The sequence below is a fragment of the Dreissena polymorpha genome, chromosome 1, assembly GCF_020536995.1.
Source record: "Dreissena polymorpha isolate Duluth1 chromosome 1, UMN_Dpol_1.0, whole genome shotgun sequence".
Classification (NCBI taxonomy): Eukaryota; Metazoa; Mollusca; class Bivalvia; order Myida; family Dreissenidae; genus Dreissena; species Dreissena polymorpha.
In genome coordinates this window covers 104,722,766-104,739,245 of record NC_068355.1, presented here as the reverse complement: position 1 = coordinate 104,739,245, position 16,480 = coordinate 104,722,766, and the positions used below count along the sequence as shown (strand labels likewise).

General features: G+C 34.0%; 2 protein-coding genes across 8 annotated transcripts in view; both read right to left on the bottom strand.

The window, feature by feature from the left end:
* Positions 1 to 16,232, bottom strand: part of LOC127865216 (uncharacterized) — a 31,818-nt gene extending 15,586 nt beyond the window's left edge. The window contains exons 1-6 of one of the 7 annotated variants that reach the window (XM_052405219.1): positions 15,114 to 15,453; positions 13,919 to 14,695; positions 13,391 to 13,561; positions 13,033 to 13,205; positions 12,047 to 12,188; positions 8,180 to 8,448 (exon numbers count right to left, since the gene is read on the bottom strand). In XM_052405219.1, coding sequence (XP_052261179.1) covers positions 8,180 to 8,393 — 214 coding nt within the window. In that variant the 5' untranslated portion in view covers positions 8,394 to 8,448; positions 12,047 to 12,188; positions 13,033 to 13,205; ... (1 more) ...; positions 13,919 to 14,695; positions 15,114 to 15,453. Of the gene's footprint in view, positions 1 to 8,179; positions 8,449 to 12,046; positions 12,189 to 13,032; positions 13,206 to 13,390; positions 13,562 to 13,918; positions 14,696 to 15,113; positions 15,454 to 15,860 lie in introns of those variants that run through there. The other 6 variants (XM_052405220.1, XM_052405215.1, XM_052405217.1 and 3 more) reach the window with 6 other exon arrangements.
* On the bottom strand, positions 8,528 to 11,351 carry LOC127842563 (uncharacterized). Its single transcript, XM_052372161.1, has 4 exons — positions 11,261 to 11,351; positions 9,877 to 10,049; positions 8,805 to 8,956; positions 8,528 to 8,558 (listed from the first exon to the last, which is right to left on the bottom strand). The coding sequence occupies exons 1-4, from the start codon at positions 11,310 to 11,312 to the stop codon at positions 8,528 to 8,530; spliced, it is 408 nt and encodes a 135-aa protein (XP_052228121.1). The 5' UTR covers positions 11,313 to 11,351.
* Positions 16,233 to 16,480: the final 248 nt, after the last annotated feature.

The following is a 16,480-nucleotide window of genomic DNA, read 5'->3' as shown; positions in this document are numbered from 1 at the left end:
CAACCGGAAGCGGACAACCGGAAGTACAAGTAAAATTACTGCAGGTGGTAGGTCTTGTAGATCACCATCTTCCAGTAGGTCACAGTTACCAGAAGACAGAAGTGACTCTTCGCGCAACCGGAAGCGGACAACCGGAAGTAGGAGTAGAATAACTGCTGGTGGTAGGTCTTATAGATCACAATCTTCCAGTAGGTCACAGTCACCAGAAGACAGAAGAAGGTCTTCACGTAGCAGTCGGAAGTGTAAGACTTACAGCGACAAGGGTCACCGGAAGTCACCAACAAGAGATAATGGAAGGACTTATAGGTCTCCATTATCATCATCTAAAAAACGGTTGACGGTTTCACACAAGACCAACGGACGACAATCAAGAAGTAGAAAAGTAAATGTGCATAGATCGTCGTCCAGTTCAGAGTCAGATGGGGGTGTGAGACCACGTAGGTGTCCATCAGTACACATGAAAAGTAAAAGGAAAACAAGAAAGACACATTCAAGTCGTTCATCAAGCCCAAACTCCGAATCGAGGTCAAGGTCACATAAAGATAAGGAAAAAAACAGTCGAAAGTACGATAACGATGGTTCTTCTCAAAAACGTAGCTCTCGAAGACAGAGTGATCATCTGAAACACCCGTTATGATGGGAAAACCAGTTGGTTATCATTTAAGCGAAAATTTGATAGCTACCAAAAGGTGATAAATTGGTCGGAAGACGAATGCAAAGATTATCTGTTGTGAAGTTGAGAGGGCAAGTCTCTTGACTTCTTCACTATAACGACAACAGAAAATGAACGATATTCGTTTCGTCGGTTAATGAAGTCGTTGGAGTCTCGTTTTGGTACCAAGTGGTAACTTCGTGAGACATCGAAAGCTAAGTTCCGGCAGGCTGTGCAAGGGCAGGAGGAGTCGTTGGAAGATTGGGCCGACCGTGTGCTTACTTTAGCCACACCAGCATTTGCGGACCTTTCAGAGGACCACATGCGGTATAAAGCGATTGCCCGGTTTTGCCAGGGGTGTAATGACAAAGAGGCAGCAATAGCATGCTTGTTTGGAAAATCCCTCGAGCATGGAAGAAGCCCTCGACCTGGTGAAACAGCACCAATACATATCGCTGGCAAAAAGAACAGACGGGGCCGTGAAGACATATCAGTAAATGCTGTGCAGTCATCTTCCGAAGCAAAGACAGAAGAGCTTATAGCATCTGCTTTGAAAGAATTTGCCAAGCAAATGCACATTACATTGTACATTTAAATCATATTGACAACGGTAAAGAGAAGCAGTCCACTGAGCAAGGGACAAGTTCCGGAGGACCAAGTGACTCAAAAAAGGAAGGTTCTTTCGTAGTGAAAATCAAGGTTGGTGATTTAGAACTGAATGCAAAGTTGGATTCACTACATTATAAATTTGTTATGATCATGTAAAAAAAAGTTCAAAAATGACTTTTTTTCTATTAATGCCAAAACAGCAAAATTTCAATCTTTTCATGTTGTTCAAGACTTGTGCTAGTTACTACACACCTAATACATGTATAATGACCATGTCAGGCATGCAGATAAAAAAAGTTAAAAAAAGACTTTTCTTTCTATCAATGCCAAAACAGCAAAACTTTTTTCTTTTTATGTTGTTCAAGAGTTGAAATATTATTATACACATTATAAATGTATAATTACCATGTCAGGCATGCAAATAAAAAAAATAAAAAAGACTTTTCTATCAATGCCAAAATAGCAAAACTTCTATCTTTTCAGGTTGTTCAAGACTTGTGCTAGTTACTACACACATTATTTATGTATAATGACCATGTCAGGCATGCAAATAAAAAAAGTTCAAAAATGACTTTTTTCTCTATCAATGCCAAAACAGCAAAATATCTATTTTTTCAGGTTGTTCAAGAGTTGTGCTAGTTACTTAACACATTGTATGTATAATGACCATGTCAGGCATGCAAATAAAATAGTTAAAAAATGATTTATTTTCTATCAATGCCAAAACATCAAAATATCTTTTTTTTCAAGTTGTTTTAGAGATGTGCTAGTTACAACACACATTATAAATTTGTTATGACCATGACAGGCATGCAAATCAAAAAAAAGTTCAAAAATGACATTTTTTCTATCAATGCCAAAACATCAACAAAAAAATTCTTTTCAAGTTGTTTTAGAGTTGTGCTGGTTACTACAGACATTATTAATTTGTTAAGACCATGTCAGGCATGCAAATAAAAAAGGTTCAAAAATGACTTTTTTTCTATCAATGCCAAAACATGAAAATTTCTTATTTTTCAAGTTGTTTTTGAGTTCAGCAAGATACTACACACATTATTGATTTGCTATGTCAGGCATGCAAATAAACAAAAGTTCAAAAGTGAGTTTTTTTCTATCATTGCCAAAACAGCAACATTTCTTTCTTTTTATGTTTCTTAAGAGATGTGCTAGTTATTACACACATTATAAATTTGTTATGACCATGTCAGGCATGCAAATAAAAAAAGTTCAAAAATGACTTTTTTTATCAATGCCCAAACAGCAAAATTTCTATGTTTTCATGTTGTTAAAGACTTGTGCTAGTTAGTACACTCATAATAAATGTATAATGACCATGAAAGACAAGGAAATAAAAAAAAGTTCAAAAATGACTTTTTTTCTATCAATGCCAAAACATCAAAATTTGTTTATTTTTATGTTGTTCAAGAGTTGGGCTATTTACTACACACATTATAAATGTGTAATTACCATGTCAGGCATGCAAATAAAAAAGTTCAAAAATGACTTTTTTTCTATCAATGCCAAAATAGCAAAATTTATATCTTTTCAGGTTGTTCAAGAGTTGTGCTAGTTACTACACTGATTACAAATTTGTTATGCATGTTAGGCATGCATATGAAAAAAGTTCAAAAATGACTTTTTCTCTATCAATGCCAAAGCAGCAAAATTTCTTTCTTTTTAAGTTGTTTTAGAGATATGCTAGTTACTTCACACATTATAAATTTGTTATGACCATGTCAGGCATGCAAACAAAAAAAGTTCAAAAATGACAAAAACAGCAAAATTTCTATCTTTTCAGGTTGTTCACGAGTAGGCTAGTTACCACACACATTATCGATGCATAATGTCAGGCATGCAAATAAAAAAAATTCAAAGAAATGACGCAAATAAATAAAAGTTCAAAAATGCCTTTTTTTCTATAATGCCAAAACAGCAAAATTTCTTTCTTTTTAAATTGTTTTTTAGTTCAGCAAGTTACTTCACACATTATAAATTTGTTATGACCATGTCAGGCATGCAAATAAAAAAAGTTTTGACTTTTTTCCTAACAAGGCCAAAACAGCAAAATTTCTATCATTTCAGGTTGTTCAAGAGTCGTGCTAGTTACTACACACATTATAAATTTGTTATGACCATTGATAGAAAAAAGTCATTTTTGAACTTTTTGTTATTTGCATGCCTGACATGGTAATTATATATTTATAATGTGTGTTATAATATCCTAACTCTTGAACAACATAAAAAGAAACAAATTTTGATGTTTTGGCATTGATAGAAAAAAAGTCATTTTTGAACTATTTTTATTTGCATGGTCATCATACATTAATAATGTGTGTAGTAGAAAAAGTCTTGAAGAACCCGAAAAGATAGAAATTTTGCTGTTTTGGCACATTCTATACATAGATGGTGACTGACGTCACTACGTTATTGTCACCTCTATGCTAGGACGCATCACATTCCCCTGGTTAGGGGATTTGTGATTCCGCCAAAATAGTTCCGCGTAGGAATGAATATTTTTTTTTTATGAGAAAAACGGTGTTGAATATGTGTTTAAAATGGAATGTTATTTAAAGAAATGTTATTAAATTATGTTTAAGGGTGATTTCAAATGTCTATAAAGAAGAATTGCAATTATTAGAAACATGTTTATCTGTCTTACTTTCGCTTTCACAATGGCAATGGTAAACATGGCAAGTCCAAGAGATATCATACTTGAGGTTGCTAAAAAGGGAGGATTTCCTATGCCACTGAAGGATCTGCAAATCGAAGCGTTACTTTGTGTCATTGAAAAACGTGACATTATGGCTATACTCCCAACAGGTTATGGTAAAAGCCTGATTTACCAGCTGGCACCACTTATCCTTAAAGATTATTATAATCTACAGAAGTATGTTTGCATCGTGTTGACACCTTTGAACAGTATTATGCAAGATCAGATCATTGCACTGCAAAAGATTGGAGTACAAGCCTGTTGTTTGGACTATTAACTGTCATGGTGGTCAAGCATTGTTTGATGATGATGATGATGAAGAGGGTGCTAAATCAGATGGAGATGTAATATTAACGGTCCCTATGTCCGATATTGCTGATGGAAAGTTCCCATTGGTGTAGTCTCACCCCGAGGCGCTTTTAAGCACTGATACGGGGAAATCCTTGATACAAAATTTGGAGAATAAAAAAATAATTTCGTGCATAGCTGTAGACGAGGCACACATGATTCTGGAATGGTAATTGTTTCTATTATTTATACTGATGTTTAATACATATACACATGGCTGGTAGATTTAACACTTGAAAAATTGTGATTAAACAGGTACTTAATCCACCCTGATCCAGGTCTCCAAGTCACCTCACCAACAAATTTTCACCTACACGATTATAGCCATTCACTAGGCAAATATGAAGATATTCACTGAGTAAGATATGTGAAATACTCCAGAGTTTGGCAGTTATTTCACCAATCTTGATCTTAAATTTGATCCTCAAACTGATCCTGGATCATGTACTAATTCCAATTTCAATGACTGCATGACTACTGAAATGCTTGGAAAATTTTCATGTGTATTCCGTTTTATATTCTGAACAATTAACCCTTTGCATGCTGGGAAATTTGTCGTCTGCTTAAATGTTGTCTGCTAAATTTCTAAAATTAGCATTTTCTTCGATTTGTTTTTCAAAGAATGCTATCAGAATAGCAAACAGTTTGGATCCTGATGAGACGCCACGTTTTGAGGCGTCTCATCTGGATCCAAACTGTTTGCAAAGGCCTTTAAATTCCGGTTCCAGCGCTCAAAGGGTTAAGGAAGAACAATCTTTAATGAAGTATGACTGAGTTACGATAATACTTGATCCCGATATAACTTTTGGCACTTGATCCTTTGTGAACATGGGGCCAGATGATCACTTCAGGATGCATTTTTTTTTAAACAACACACACAACTGAATAATATGTGTTTATTAATACATAAAATACATATATAAGTCCAAAAGAGGTATAATGATAAACACAATAATGACATCAATAATGCTTGACTGTTTTAAAATGGTTTATGATTATGACAATGATGGTCAGCTGACGACAATCATTTGAGACACTGCATACAGTTTTCTGCTCAACAACTCTGAATTGACACTTGTAAGAACTACACAGCAATTTTTAAAATAAGTTAAAACAGGGTCATTATCCATTTTTTTTTCACTGAAAATGTTTCATACTTAAAAGAGCAAAACCATGGGATAGTATTATGGACCTATGTCTCTGGCTCATCTAACCTGACAGATAATTGATTTCCAATCCTGTGCATTTTATGTCATGTTTTTCTTTCACAAATAAAAACATTCAATAATACAAGTTGACATGAGGTGAGGTAGCAACAATTGTAAGATTGAATGACAAAAGTCTAAGTAACACATATTGAATTTCACTTAAATAATTCAAATAAGACAGGAAATTTTACTAATAACACTATTTGTACCTCAATTTCATCAATATCATAACAGTTTTATCATATACATGTTTTTATAATTATATACACGGACAAGTACAACACGAATTTATTTATAATATTACGTTAAAATATAACTCACAGTTAGGCTGAGAAAATAAACATGTCACTCATGACCAGAACAACCAAGACTCACACAACTTTTGTCACCAGTGGCTATTTAAAAACATTATAATGAATAAATCATGCAAAACAAGTTAAAAGCTACACAATTTTTAATAGTTAACACAAATTGAAAATAAATAAGGAAGTGTTTGCATATTTCATCTAAACAAGAGATGTGTTTGTCAGAAACACAATGCCCCCTATTGCGCCGCTTTGAATCCATATCTTTGACCTTGAAGGATGACCTTGACCTTTCACCACTCAAAATGTGCAGCTCCATGAGATACAAAATGTACACATGCATGCCAAATATCAAGTTGCTACATGTATCTTCAATATTGAAAAAGTTATTGCAAAACTTTAACCTTCGTTAAAGTTTTAGGTTAAAGTTTTGGGACAGAATAACAGACAGACAGACAGGCCAAAAACAATATACCCCCGATCATTCGATCCGGGGGCATAACAATGATTGCATGAACAAGACTGACGTATGCTTCATCAATCACATATTACTATAAGTGAAGTAGACCACTCTCCATTGCACATATGTGCCCTCACAAAAAGATTTCTCCTTTTAAAATACTTAACCTGATAATACAAATGTCATACTAGTAACTATGTTTTCCAACAATTTTGGGTAAAAATATCCAGTGGAGTAAGTTCATAAGGTGACAACTATTCATAGAAAGTTTGCACTGTTTTTGCTTCTGATATTTGGGAAGAGAAAAAATGGATGTTATATAGTTAGATGAAAAGTAGAATTCTTGTCTTCTTACATAAATGTAATAACATGCATTCTTATGTGATGCCATGGTTATAGGTCCAGTAAATGCAATAAAACTTTTTTTCTGACATATTTTAGCAATCAGACTGTAAAAATTGTAAATGGTTTGACAATTGATACATATTTCTTTAAACAATTAATATAAAAATATTGTGCATCTGGTAGAAGGAATTGCTGGTTGCTAAAATCAAATTTTTGACGGTCTGTGCTCAATATTTACACATGATTTATTTTAAAGGTTACAAAACAATATTAATGTTCCATTAATATTAAGCGCCATAAACCATTTCTCAGACTTCAGGTGTGTGTTTTTATGTTGTTGTTTTTTTACACAATTTAATTTTCATGTGCACTTACGTTAAAGAAGGATACAAAACTTGAGTGCAAATAGCAAAAAAACCAACATTTTTTTCAATTTTGCAAAAATAAGTGTGGAAGATCTGACTACAAAAATCAATTTAACGAGTCCTTATTGGCATTAACAGCATCCCTTATTAGTCTTCATTGTCATCAAAAGCAAGCTTATTAACTGCTCTGGAGCTGTGCCTGATTATAAAGTCCTTTAATTTGTCTTTGTTCACAGCACCAATCACATTTGATGAAATTTTCTTGAAAGGATTCATTTGTCTACCCTTCTGATAGTTGAAAGGCCTTATTTTTCGAATTGCATCCCCTAATCTTGAAATATCTTCTGATATTGACTTTCTGGAGTGTCTCTTTATGTGTCTTGCTTCCTTCTAGTCCATTTACCATTGCACTGATTACAGGTGCTGCTTTCGATATTCTTAGCATAGCTTTATCACTTTTTCCGGCTCCAAGTCCTCTAATTACATGTTTGACAAGACGAATATTATTCTCCTGTTCCATGTCTGCTGGTTTGTTTTTTCCCGGTCGGCCTTTTCTGTTGACCAACAATCCCAGTTTCACTCTAGCACTTTCAAAGTCTGACAACAGGCATTCAGTTTTAGTAAGGAAGTTGACACACTCAATAGCATACTTTGATTTGTAGGATGACAATCCTATAAACAGTGGAATGAATCGTTTCATAAGAATTGTAATCATGTCTATATCACCTGATTTTATTGCATCATTGAACATGATAAAATCCATTGCAACTCTGACAATCCCAAGGCTGTATGAAAACACACCATCTTCTGCTTCGTCAGTTTTACAATCTTCAGGCACTCTTATGCGGACAGCTTCACCTGAAAGCCAAACAAAATTATTTTTACAATAGAAAAGCTATCATCATAAACAAATAACTTAAAGATACAATAAGTTGTAATTTACCTCTGACTTATTAGACTGACATATGTTAAAAAAGCGAGTTTCCAATTAAAGGTTACACATACCAGGAAATAATATAATATTTTTGATAAAAAAAAAAGAAAGAAAAATCAAGACGAGGCATTCAGTAAATGCACATGATCTGGATTGGATGTTTATTAGTGAGTTTTGTGAAACAAAGCACAAATTAGGTCAATGTCAAATATGGGTTTGAATTAAGAATTTATATCTAATTACCATTTATGATAAGATCAATGGTTTTCCCGACATCTTTTGAAGGCACCGTAACACAGTACAAATGGCCACTGCGCCAAAGGTATATTTTAGCATCTTTTGGAGCAGAGTATGGGCAGAACAGTGTATCCACCACTTTGGTCACTTGCTCCTGTAACCACTGCTTCTTCCCTTTGGTATTAGAAGTCTTCACTTCTTCCGGAACCAGAGACCCCATGTCTGTCTTGCAATCAGCCCCCCATCTTTCACAAGCTAACTCTATCACAAGAGCTCTGAAAAGATGTAAAATAATTAACAAACAATAAAATAAAAGCTACAATGACAGGGCCTAAGACATTACTGTTAATTGTATTACTCTGAGCCATCACCAACTCTAACAACCCTGTGTTAGCCCTTATACTAAATGATGAAACCACTGTGTCAACATTTATTATGTTGAATCGCTGGTAATAGCAAATGGCAAACAACTACAGTCATGCATAACACTAAAGTGCCAATTTTCTATGTAAATCTCTTAATAGGCATTCAAAATATATTTCTATAATTTTGCTCAAGCAAGAACCAACACAGTCAACAGATTATATGATGATAATGTTAATTTATAATGACAGCATATAAGTGTACAAACCTAGTGACAGTTATGAGGAAGTCTTTGTGTGATTCATATCCATTAGCCTTAACTGGCCCATTAACGTTTGTTCTATGAAGAATTGCTCTGTACTGGGCAAGTGATCCCTCTTCACGAGCTGTTTCTGGTATGTAGAAGGTTTTGATGATTTTCTGAAAATACATAACACACATTTTGTTTCATTTCAGGGGACAGCAGTTTCGACAAGACTTCATTAGAATAGGTTCTGATCTCTTGGCAAGGTTTACTAACATTCCTGTTCTCGTGTTCACTGCTACAGCTTCACCAGATGCTCAAAAGAAGATATGCGCAAGTCTTCAACTTAAAACTCCAAAGATAATAGCAATGAATCCTGATAGACCAAACATTAAATATATTAAAACTGAACGACCGTCTTCTTCAAACACACAAGACCATCTGGATGAGATCCTTACTCCTATGGCTGAACAGCTTATCAAAGAAAAACATCAATATCAACTTACTATCATGTACACGGACACACATGTAATAAGCTATGCCTATGCTTTCTTTGAGAAAAAAATGGTTGACCTTCAGTATGTGGGAGATGCCGTGCCGGAGAACAGACTTTTTGCTCAGTACCACCAAACATACACAGAAAAAATGAAACAACACATAGTCAAAGAGATATGCAAAGAAAATTCGAAGATCAGACTCATATTTGCAACTGTAGCCCTTGGAATGTGACTAAATGCACCAAATATCAGAACTGTTATTCATTACAAGCCACCAACTTCCTTCGAAAAGTACTTTCAGGAAACTGGCCGGGCCGGAAGGGATGGATTACCAAGTACGGCAGTTATGTATTATAACAATACTGACAAACGAAGAAATCGACCAGGAATAGAGCGGCAAATGATACAATATTGCAAGAACAGTTCAAAATGCATGAGACTATTAATGCTGGAATGTTTTGGATATTCAAAAAGTGAAAATATTGATAACAACTTGTGTTGTAGTATTTGTGATAAGAATCTTTAAACAACAGTTGCCTAATACAAAACAAGAATTAGCCTATATGAAAAATGTCACTATAGAGATACCATTCACATACCTCTAACAAGTCTTGCTGAACATGAAATAGTTCTTCGATGACTGGAGACAACTGGTCAAACCTCTCTGTTCGACTGTGAGTACCAGATCTCAGAACGCGTGCCGAATCAAATGTTACCCGTGTCAGCTGATCACCACCCAGGGGAATACTGGCCATGTTGTTAAACTCATCACCTGAAAATAACCCAAACAAATAATTAATTGTTGCATTTTATTTGTTTCATAAAAATACTAATTTGTTTCAATGCACATTCTTGTAGTATTTTTAATTGTTTATGTTTTCTTTACCCATATACAATATATTTGGTATGCCTAAAGTTTAGGACACTGTGATTAAAGAATTTAAGTGTTATGTGCGTATTTTTCCGAATAATAGAGACACGTATAAATGGAGAAGACAATTAACTTTTTTCCTTGTTTTCCCTCTGTTATTGTATTCATAAATGAAAACTTTGAGCTTTATGTATATAAAACGAAAATGCTTAATATGGTGTTTGTGAAACAGAAAGCCAGCAAAAACATTTTCATTAGTATTAGCAATAATAAATACCATTTCTGACACAAACATTTTTGTAGAATGGGAATAGTGTATAACATAATGATGTATATTGTAACTGAACAGAGTTTCAAACAGTTTATCAAGCAACTAAACTGTAATATGTTGCAACATATAAGGGAAAGATCTAGGATCCGATATGGTACAGGGTGCTGCATAAAAGGAGCAGGGTGGAAATTTGGACCAAAAAATTTCTTTTAGTTTGCTATATCCAGGGTACTCATTAGTCAAATGCATGTGATCAAGGGTTTAAAGTACATCAGCTGCAATTTTCATTAAATATTTGGGAAAATTAAATATTTTCATAATTTTTTGTTGGTCAGAACAGAGGGGCAGGAGGGAAGAACAAAAAAGGAGCAGGTTGCAGCACCCTCCTGTTTTACTTTAGATCTTTCCCTAGACATACATTGTATATAACTAAAGCAAAGCAAAAGTAAACAGTGTGGCCGTAACACATGCTTATTACGTCATATTTTACTAGTATGCGAAGCAGGAAAGTGTAAACATCGTTGAAAATTTTAAAAATCCATGTTAAGTATCTTATTTTTCAATTGACTTTAATGAAATAAAGAAGAGACTTTTGAGCCGATACAAAAAACCCATAATAACACAAACTGAAATAGATAAAAACGGACTATGTAAATATTTCAACAAAAGCATGACACCTTGTGCACATTTTCCTTCTTTCTGGGGGAATTTGTTTTTAAATTAGGGAAAAAAATAAACCTTTGGGGTCAAATTTTCGGCCTCAAAAATATGCCCTGTAAAGAATATGGAAAAACAACAAGAACATGAACTTGGAAACTGTGGTCTAACTCGAACTAAATACCTCTCCCAGCAGATGTATATAATGACTCTATGGTTCCTAATATAGTGTCCATTATCTAAACACAATTAGGTAATGACTTTGGGTCTTTCATGAACACCTAATTAAAAAAAATCCATGTAGCTTAGTTCTTAACTATTTACTAGTTTATATTAGTATATATATATATATATATATATATATATATATATATATATATATATATATATATATATATATATATATATATATATATATATATATATATATATATATATATATATATATATATATATTCTTTAGGAAAATATCTAGGACCACTTAAGTTATACAGGGTGCTGCTTAAGTGTTAACCTTTTAGTAAACACTTATTTTTGTTATTAGTAAATTCATTTGCATAAAAAGACAAGACTGTGTATTTTGGTGATTAGTTAACATGGCAACATAATTGGTGTATTTTTAACATGTCCATTATGCTGTTGCTACTTGATTATATTGTTAACAGGTATTTGATTAAAGAAAGATTCCTATTTTAAAACAGTTTTGCTTGTTGTTTGAATAATGTTTTAAGTGTGTTTTATTCTAGAAAGTGACCATTTTTCCTACCAAAAAGCTGTAGGGTTGGTCATTTTTGCAAACTACAATGTTAAGAGAATCTCAATTAACCAAAAAGTCAAAATGTGATTTTAGACCACAAGACTGATTTTCCCAGCTGCGGTCACATATAATGAAGTTAATTGTCAAAATGTACAAAATTTGAATTTAGCCAATTCCATTATTCATTTAATCATATTTATTTGTCCTACTTACAAACATTGGATGAACTTGTGATGGTCTATCAACCACTTGTCTGTATTTATGGTCCACAAGACGAGGTGTTGCCGTAGAAAACATGGACAATGGCTGTATTTCTTCTACCAGTATCCGCATGACAAGCTGAGTACATCTTTTCCTACGAATAAAGAAAATCAAAGCGCTAAAGGCACTGAATTTGTTCGGCATCGCTGTTGTATAATCTTAGACGCAACTCAGTTTTCAAAATTATGTTATAGCTTTTTATATCGTAAGTTTGAAATGACCACGACCCATTCAAATTTATAAAGAGCTTGTCTTAAAGCACTGGTCGAGATGTGTTGTTTTTTTACAAATCATTAATAAAAAGCTTTAAGCTTCATTTTAGGAAAACAGGGCTTAATGCATATGCATTAATTGTCATCCCAGTACCAGAAACTCTCTTTAAACGAAAAACACCACAATATCAGAAAGTGTCGTCCTTGATTAGCCTGTGCACATTGCACAGGCTAATCAGTGTGCACAGGCTAATCTTTTATGACATGCATTAAGCCCCGTTTTCCTTGAAAGCAGCCAATATGTACAGATTTCAATGACAAACACTAGACTGGCCAATGTTGTCTTACAATCTGTTAAATACTTTTGAATACATACACACTTTGTAGTGTACCAGTGGAGACTATAAACAGGCAGATGCGGTGGATAGGCTAGGATCGTCTGCTTAATTTTACTGCAGTTATCCATACAGGTAGTGGTAACGGTTCCTTGCGTACTTAACGCAGACTGACTTGAAAAATTGTCTCTACATTATTTGTGAGCTAACGCTCACAAATAAAAACTGAACATTACCTTATGTAATTATCTGAATTGAAAATGTATTGCTGGATTACAAACAGAAAGGTTGCAATTCAATTAACATGGTTAACTGTTTCTTATTGTTCTTTTCTTCACTCACATGTTGTATTTGTGCTACTTTCAATCAAGTTGAAAAAATAAATGAATACCTTAATGCTTCATGTTCGTTTGAAGACAAGAAGAAGATGGTAGGGTCAGGTCCTTGGGCAGTTATCTGTTTCGGTTGTGTGCTCAGTCCCTGAAGATCTCTTGGGTCAAATCTGTCGATAAGGATCGACCAATGAGTGTAGTGAAAATCTCTGTTTCCACTACCAAGCCTGACCTGTGGAAAATAAATTTATATTGCTTCTGTTGAATGTACAGACTCTATCTGTTTTAATTGTTGTTTTCTCATTTTTTTATCAATATTATTCTTATATATTAAATATTGTTAAAGTGCAACAAATAGTAAAACATCGATAAAATTATACAGCTTAATTAAAGTTACAAACATTTTAACTTCCTAACCTGATAAGCTTTTATGTGCCCATCAATGTTGTCAACTGTGATTTTGATGGTTTTCCCATTAGCCAAAGCAGAAACTACATAATGACCATTTATTTGTCCAAGGTCATCCAACATTGGCAGCTTGCTTTTTGTAGGTATTGACATTCCCAGAGTGTGTTAAAACTCCATGAGCTGGAAATGAAATTTGAAATCTAAAGCATTGTTTGATATTTAACAACACTTCAAGCTGCACTCCATAAACTCTAAATCAATATGTTTGACATTGGCATAGGTTGATTTGAACATAAATGATTTTTATTCAAACTAAAACTAATTTGTATTAACAAAAAAATGTATTTTGAAAGTTCTAGGGTATGACTAAATGTACATATATGTCCGTTTTAGATTGGTAAGAGAAGAAATAGAAACCTTATCTACAATGTAGACTAGTAGTTTAATATATATATATATATTTATATAAAAAATGCTAATGCTAATTTATATCCCTGTTACATGTTCATGTTTTAAGGCCTGAATAAACATACTTACTCCATTCCCTGCATTATATCTTATACATGATGCAGCAACAGCTTTTTGAAAGGCAATCATGTGGTTGTTCCGTAAGTACATGCCAAGTGCATACATAGCTGCTATGCCATGTTTTTTCTCTGGAACTGCAAGATCCATTGGGCAAGACAGGGTTATCAGAAACTGCAACACCTTCGGACATTTCAAGTGCATTAATTTCAGGGGGCATCAGTATTTTCTTCTTATGAAAACTGTATGGATTATTAAGATCTACATTTTGATTTACGGTTGTTGAATACAAATGGTCAAGGCTTTGTGTTTTTGTTTTGCTTGGTATCCCAGAGTATGAATGATCAATGCTGTCTGATTTTGGACTCATAACTGAATCAATACATCTTGATGGAGATGGAGATGGCATCTTAAAAAGTGCCCTTGAACTTTTTCTAGATTTTACTGGTACAGTTGTGTCCTTGAACTTCTTAACTACAGGAGAAACAGAATGAATAATTAATCTCTGTGTTCTATCCTCACTCTTCTTTAGTTCTTTCATGTTCATTTGTAAATTCAACTTCATTTCTGATAGTTTGTCCAATATTTTCAAACATGTGTCACAAACCAACAGATTTTCATGTCCTACTTTCACAAGGTCTTCAATATTGCAGCCCAGACATTCAAACTGTTTTTTCAGTAGTATGGATCGCATAGCAACATTTCTTAAGTTTTTTAAATGTCCTTGAGATGAACGATTACAGGTTAGACAGGCCCTCACTGACTTTACTGGAGTTGCTATTTCCATGGCTACAAAAGACAATAACATAGTATTAACAAAATCTGAGCATTACCTTTTCACAGGCTTGTGGTCTTCAAACTGGATATTAACCACCGCATGCCACATCAAGTTTGTTAGATAAACTATATACAAATGATGTTTAAGAATACACTTAATACAGCATAGTTAAAGCAGGGCTTTTTCATGCTGATTTTATAGCCGTTATTCAGTCATATTCCCAATGGCAAAACATACCTTTTTTCCAAAATCCACTAAAAAGTTAAACATTCCCAATGGTGAATGGATAATTTCAGTTTTCAAAGTATAGAAATAAAAAGATTTTCAGTGTAGAAAAAGGACTGGTAGGTTGAAATAACCATTTTTCTGATAGGTTTTCAGTTTCTATTTTATAACAATTAACCAAGAAATTTTACTAATAATATTTACCCAATTTAGGGTGAATTGACACTTCAATTCCCAATTTCAAGGGTATGGGTCATGTTCCCAAAGTAGGGTATACCTAAGGTAAAGGAATAAATCAACAAAGTTTAAGCAAGAAAGCTTTTGTATTTTGCTTACAGGGGGATAAATGCAGCAAAAAGTTAACTGGAACTGATTGAATTAGTTATGTTTTGAAATGTGAATATGGATATAAGAGGCTTTATAACTTTCAAATAAACTTTTTGCTGATTGATAACAAATGCCATGACAATGTTTTGAAATACTAATTATGTTATTATTATGTAAATGATTTTTAATAATTCTCTGAAGGGTGAACTTTAATTGGCTATTTTTGACAAATAACTGCATATGCTGTCTTGCCTAATCTGTTATAATACAAAATAAATTTTACCCTTTATTTTTACATCTTCTCACATTAACACTAAATCCCGAAAGAAATTATCGCGGTAAAAAAAATCAAAGTTTTTTGCCGGGTTATTCTAACCTGGTTGACTGACTGTACAATATCATACCACTTTCGGAGACTTACATGTAGTACCACATAAGAATATGTGTTCAAACCTATGAAAATGTGTAAATGCTTTAGTTTAGAATAAAGGTGTGATATACATCATTACATGTTGAGCAATATGGCAACTCATTTTGCTGTAATAAACTATCATACAATCTGAGAAAATAATTACTAGTACATGGGAAAACATCTTCAATTAGCATTAATGTGAAAATACTGACCTAAGGCCGGAGATTGAACCCACGACCTCCAGAGTGGTAGTCAGACACTTTAACCACGTCGCTAAAGATCTATCCCAACAACAAGGCTGTTGGAAGTGACCTTATTTCACTACACTCCTCCCCCTTTTTAATGTTTCAAGGCCCAGACACGCCCGCTACAGCATGTCTTGCATCCGCATGGCCCTCCCAGACACCATTGAACAGCTCAGACCCATTCCCGCATTCACAGTTCTTTTTTGCCTCGTCGCCATTAATGTGAAAATACTGGGCTCAGGCCGGGGATTGAACCCACGACCTCCAGAGTGGTAGTCAGACACTCAAGAGCTAGCCCAACAGCAAGGCTGTTGGAAGTGACCTTATTTCACTACAGCTTTACAGTAATGTGTGTGGTTCATTATTGTAAAATACTATATAATATTACTATGACATTGACACTGACAGTTAATGTCACAGGCAGCAGTATCATAAAAAAAATTGCCTCCCCCCCGGACCATACCCCCCCCCCCTCGAGCTTACCCCAGGGGTTCCAGATTGTTAAATGTACACCTATTGTGTATGGTTTAACTTTCCAACAACGAATATTGACAAAAAATAACAGTTTAAAAAAATACCCCTCTTAT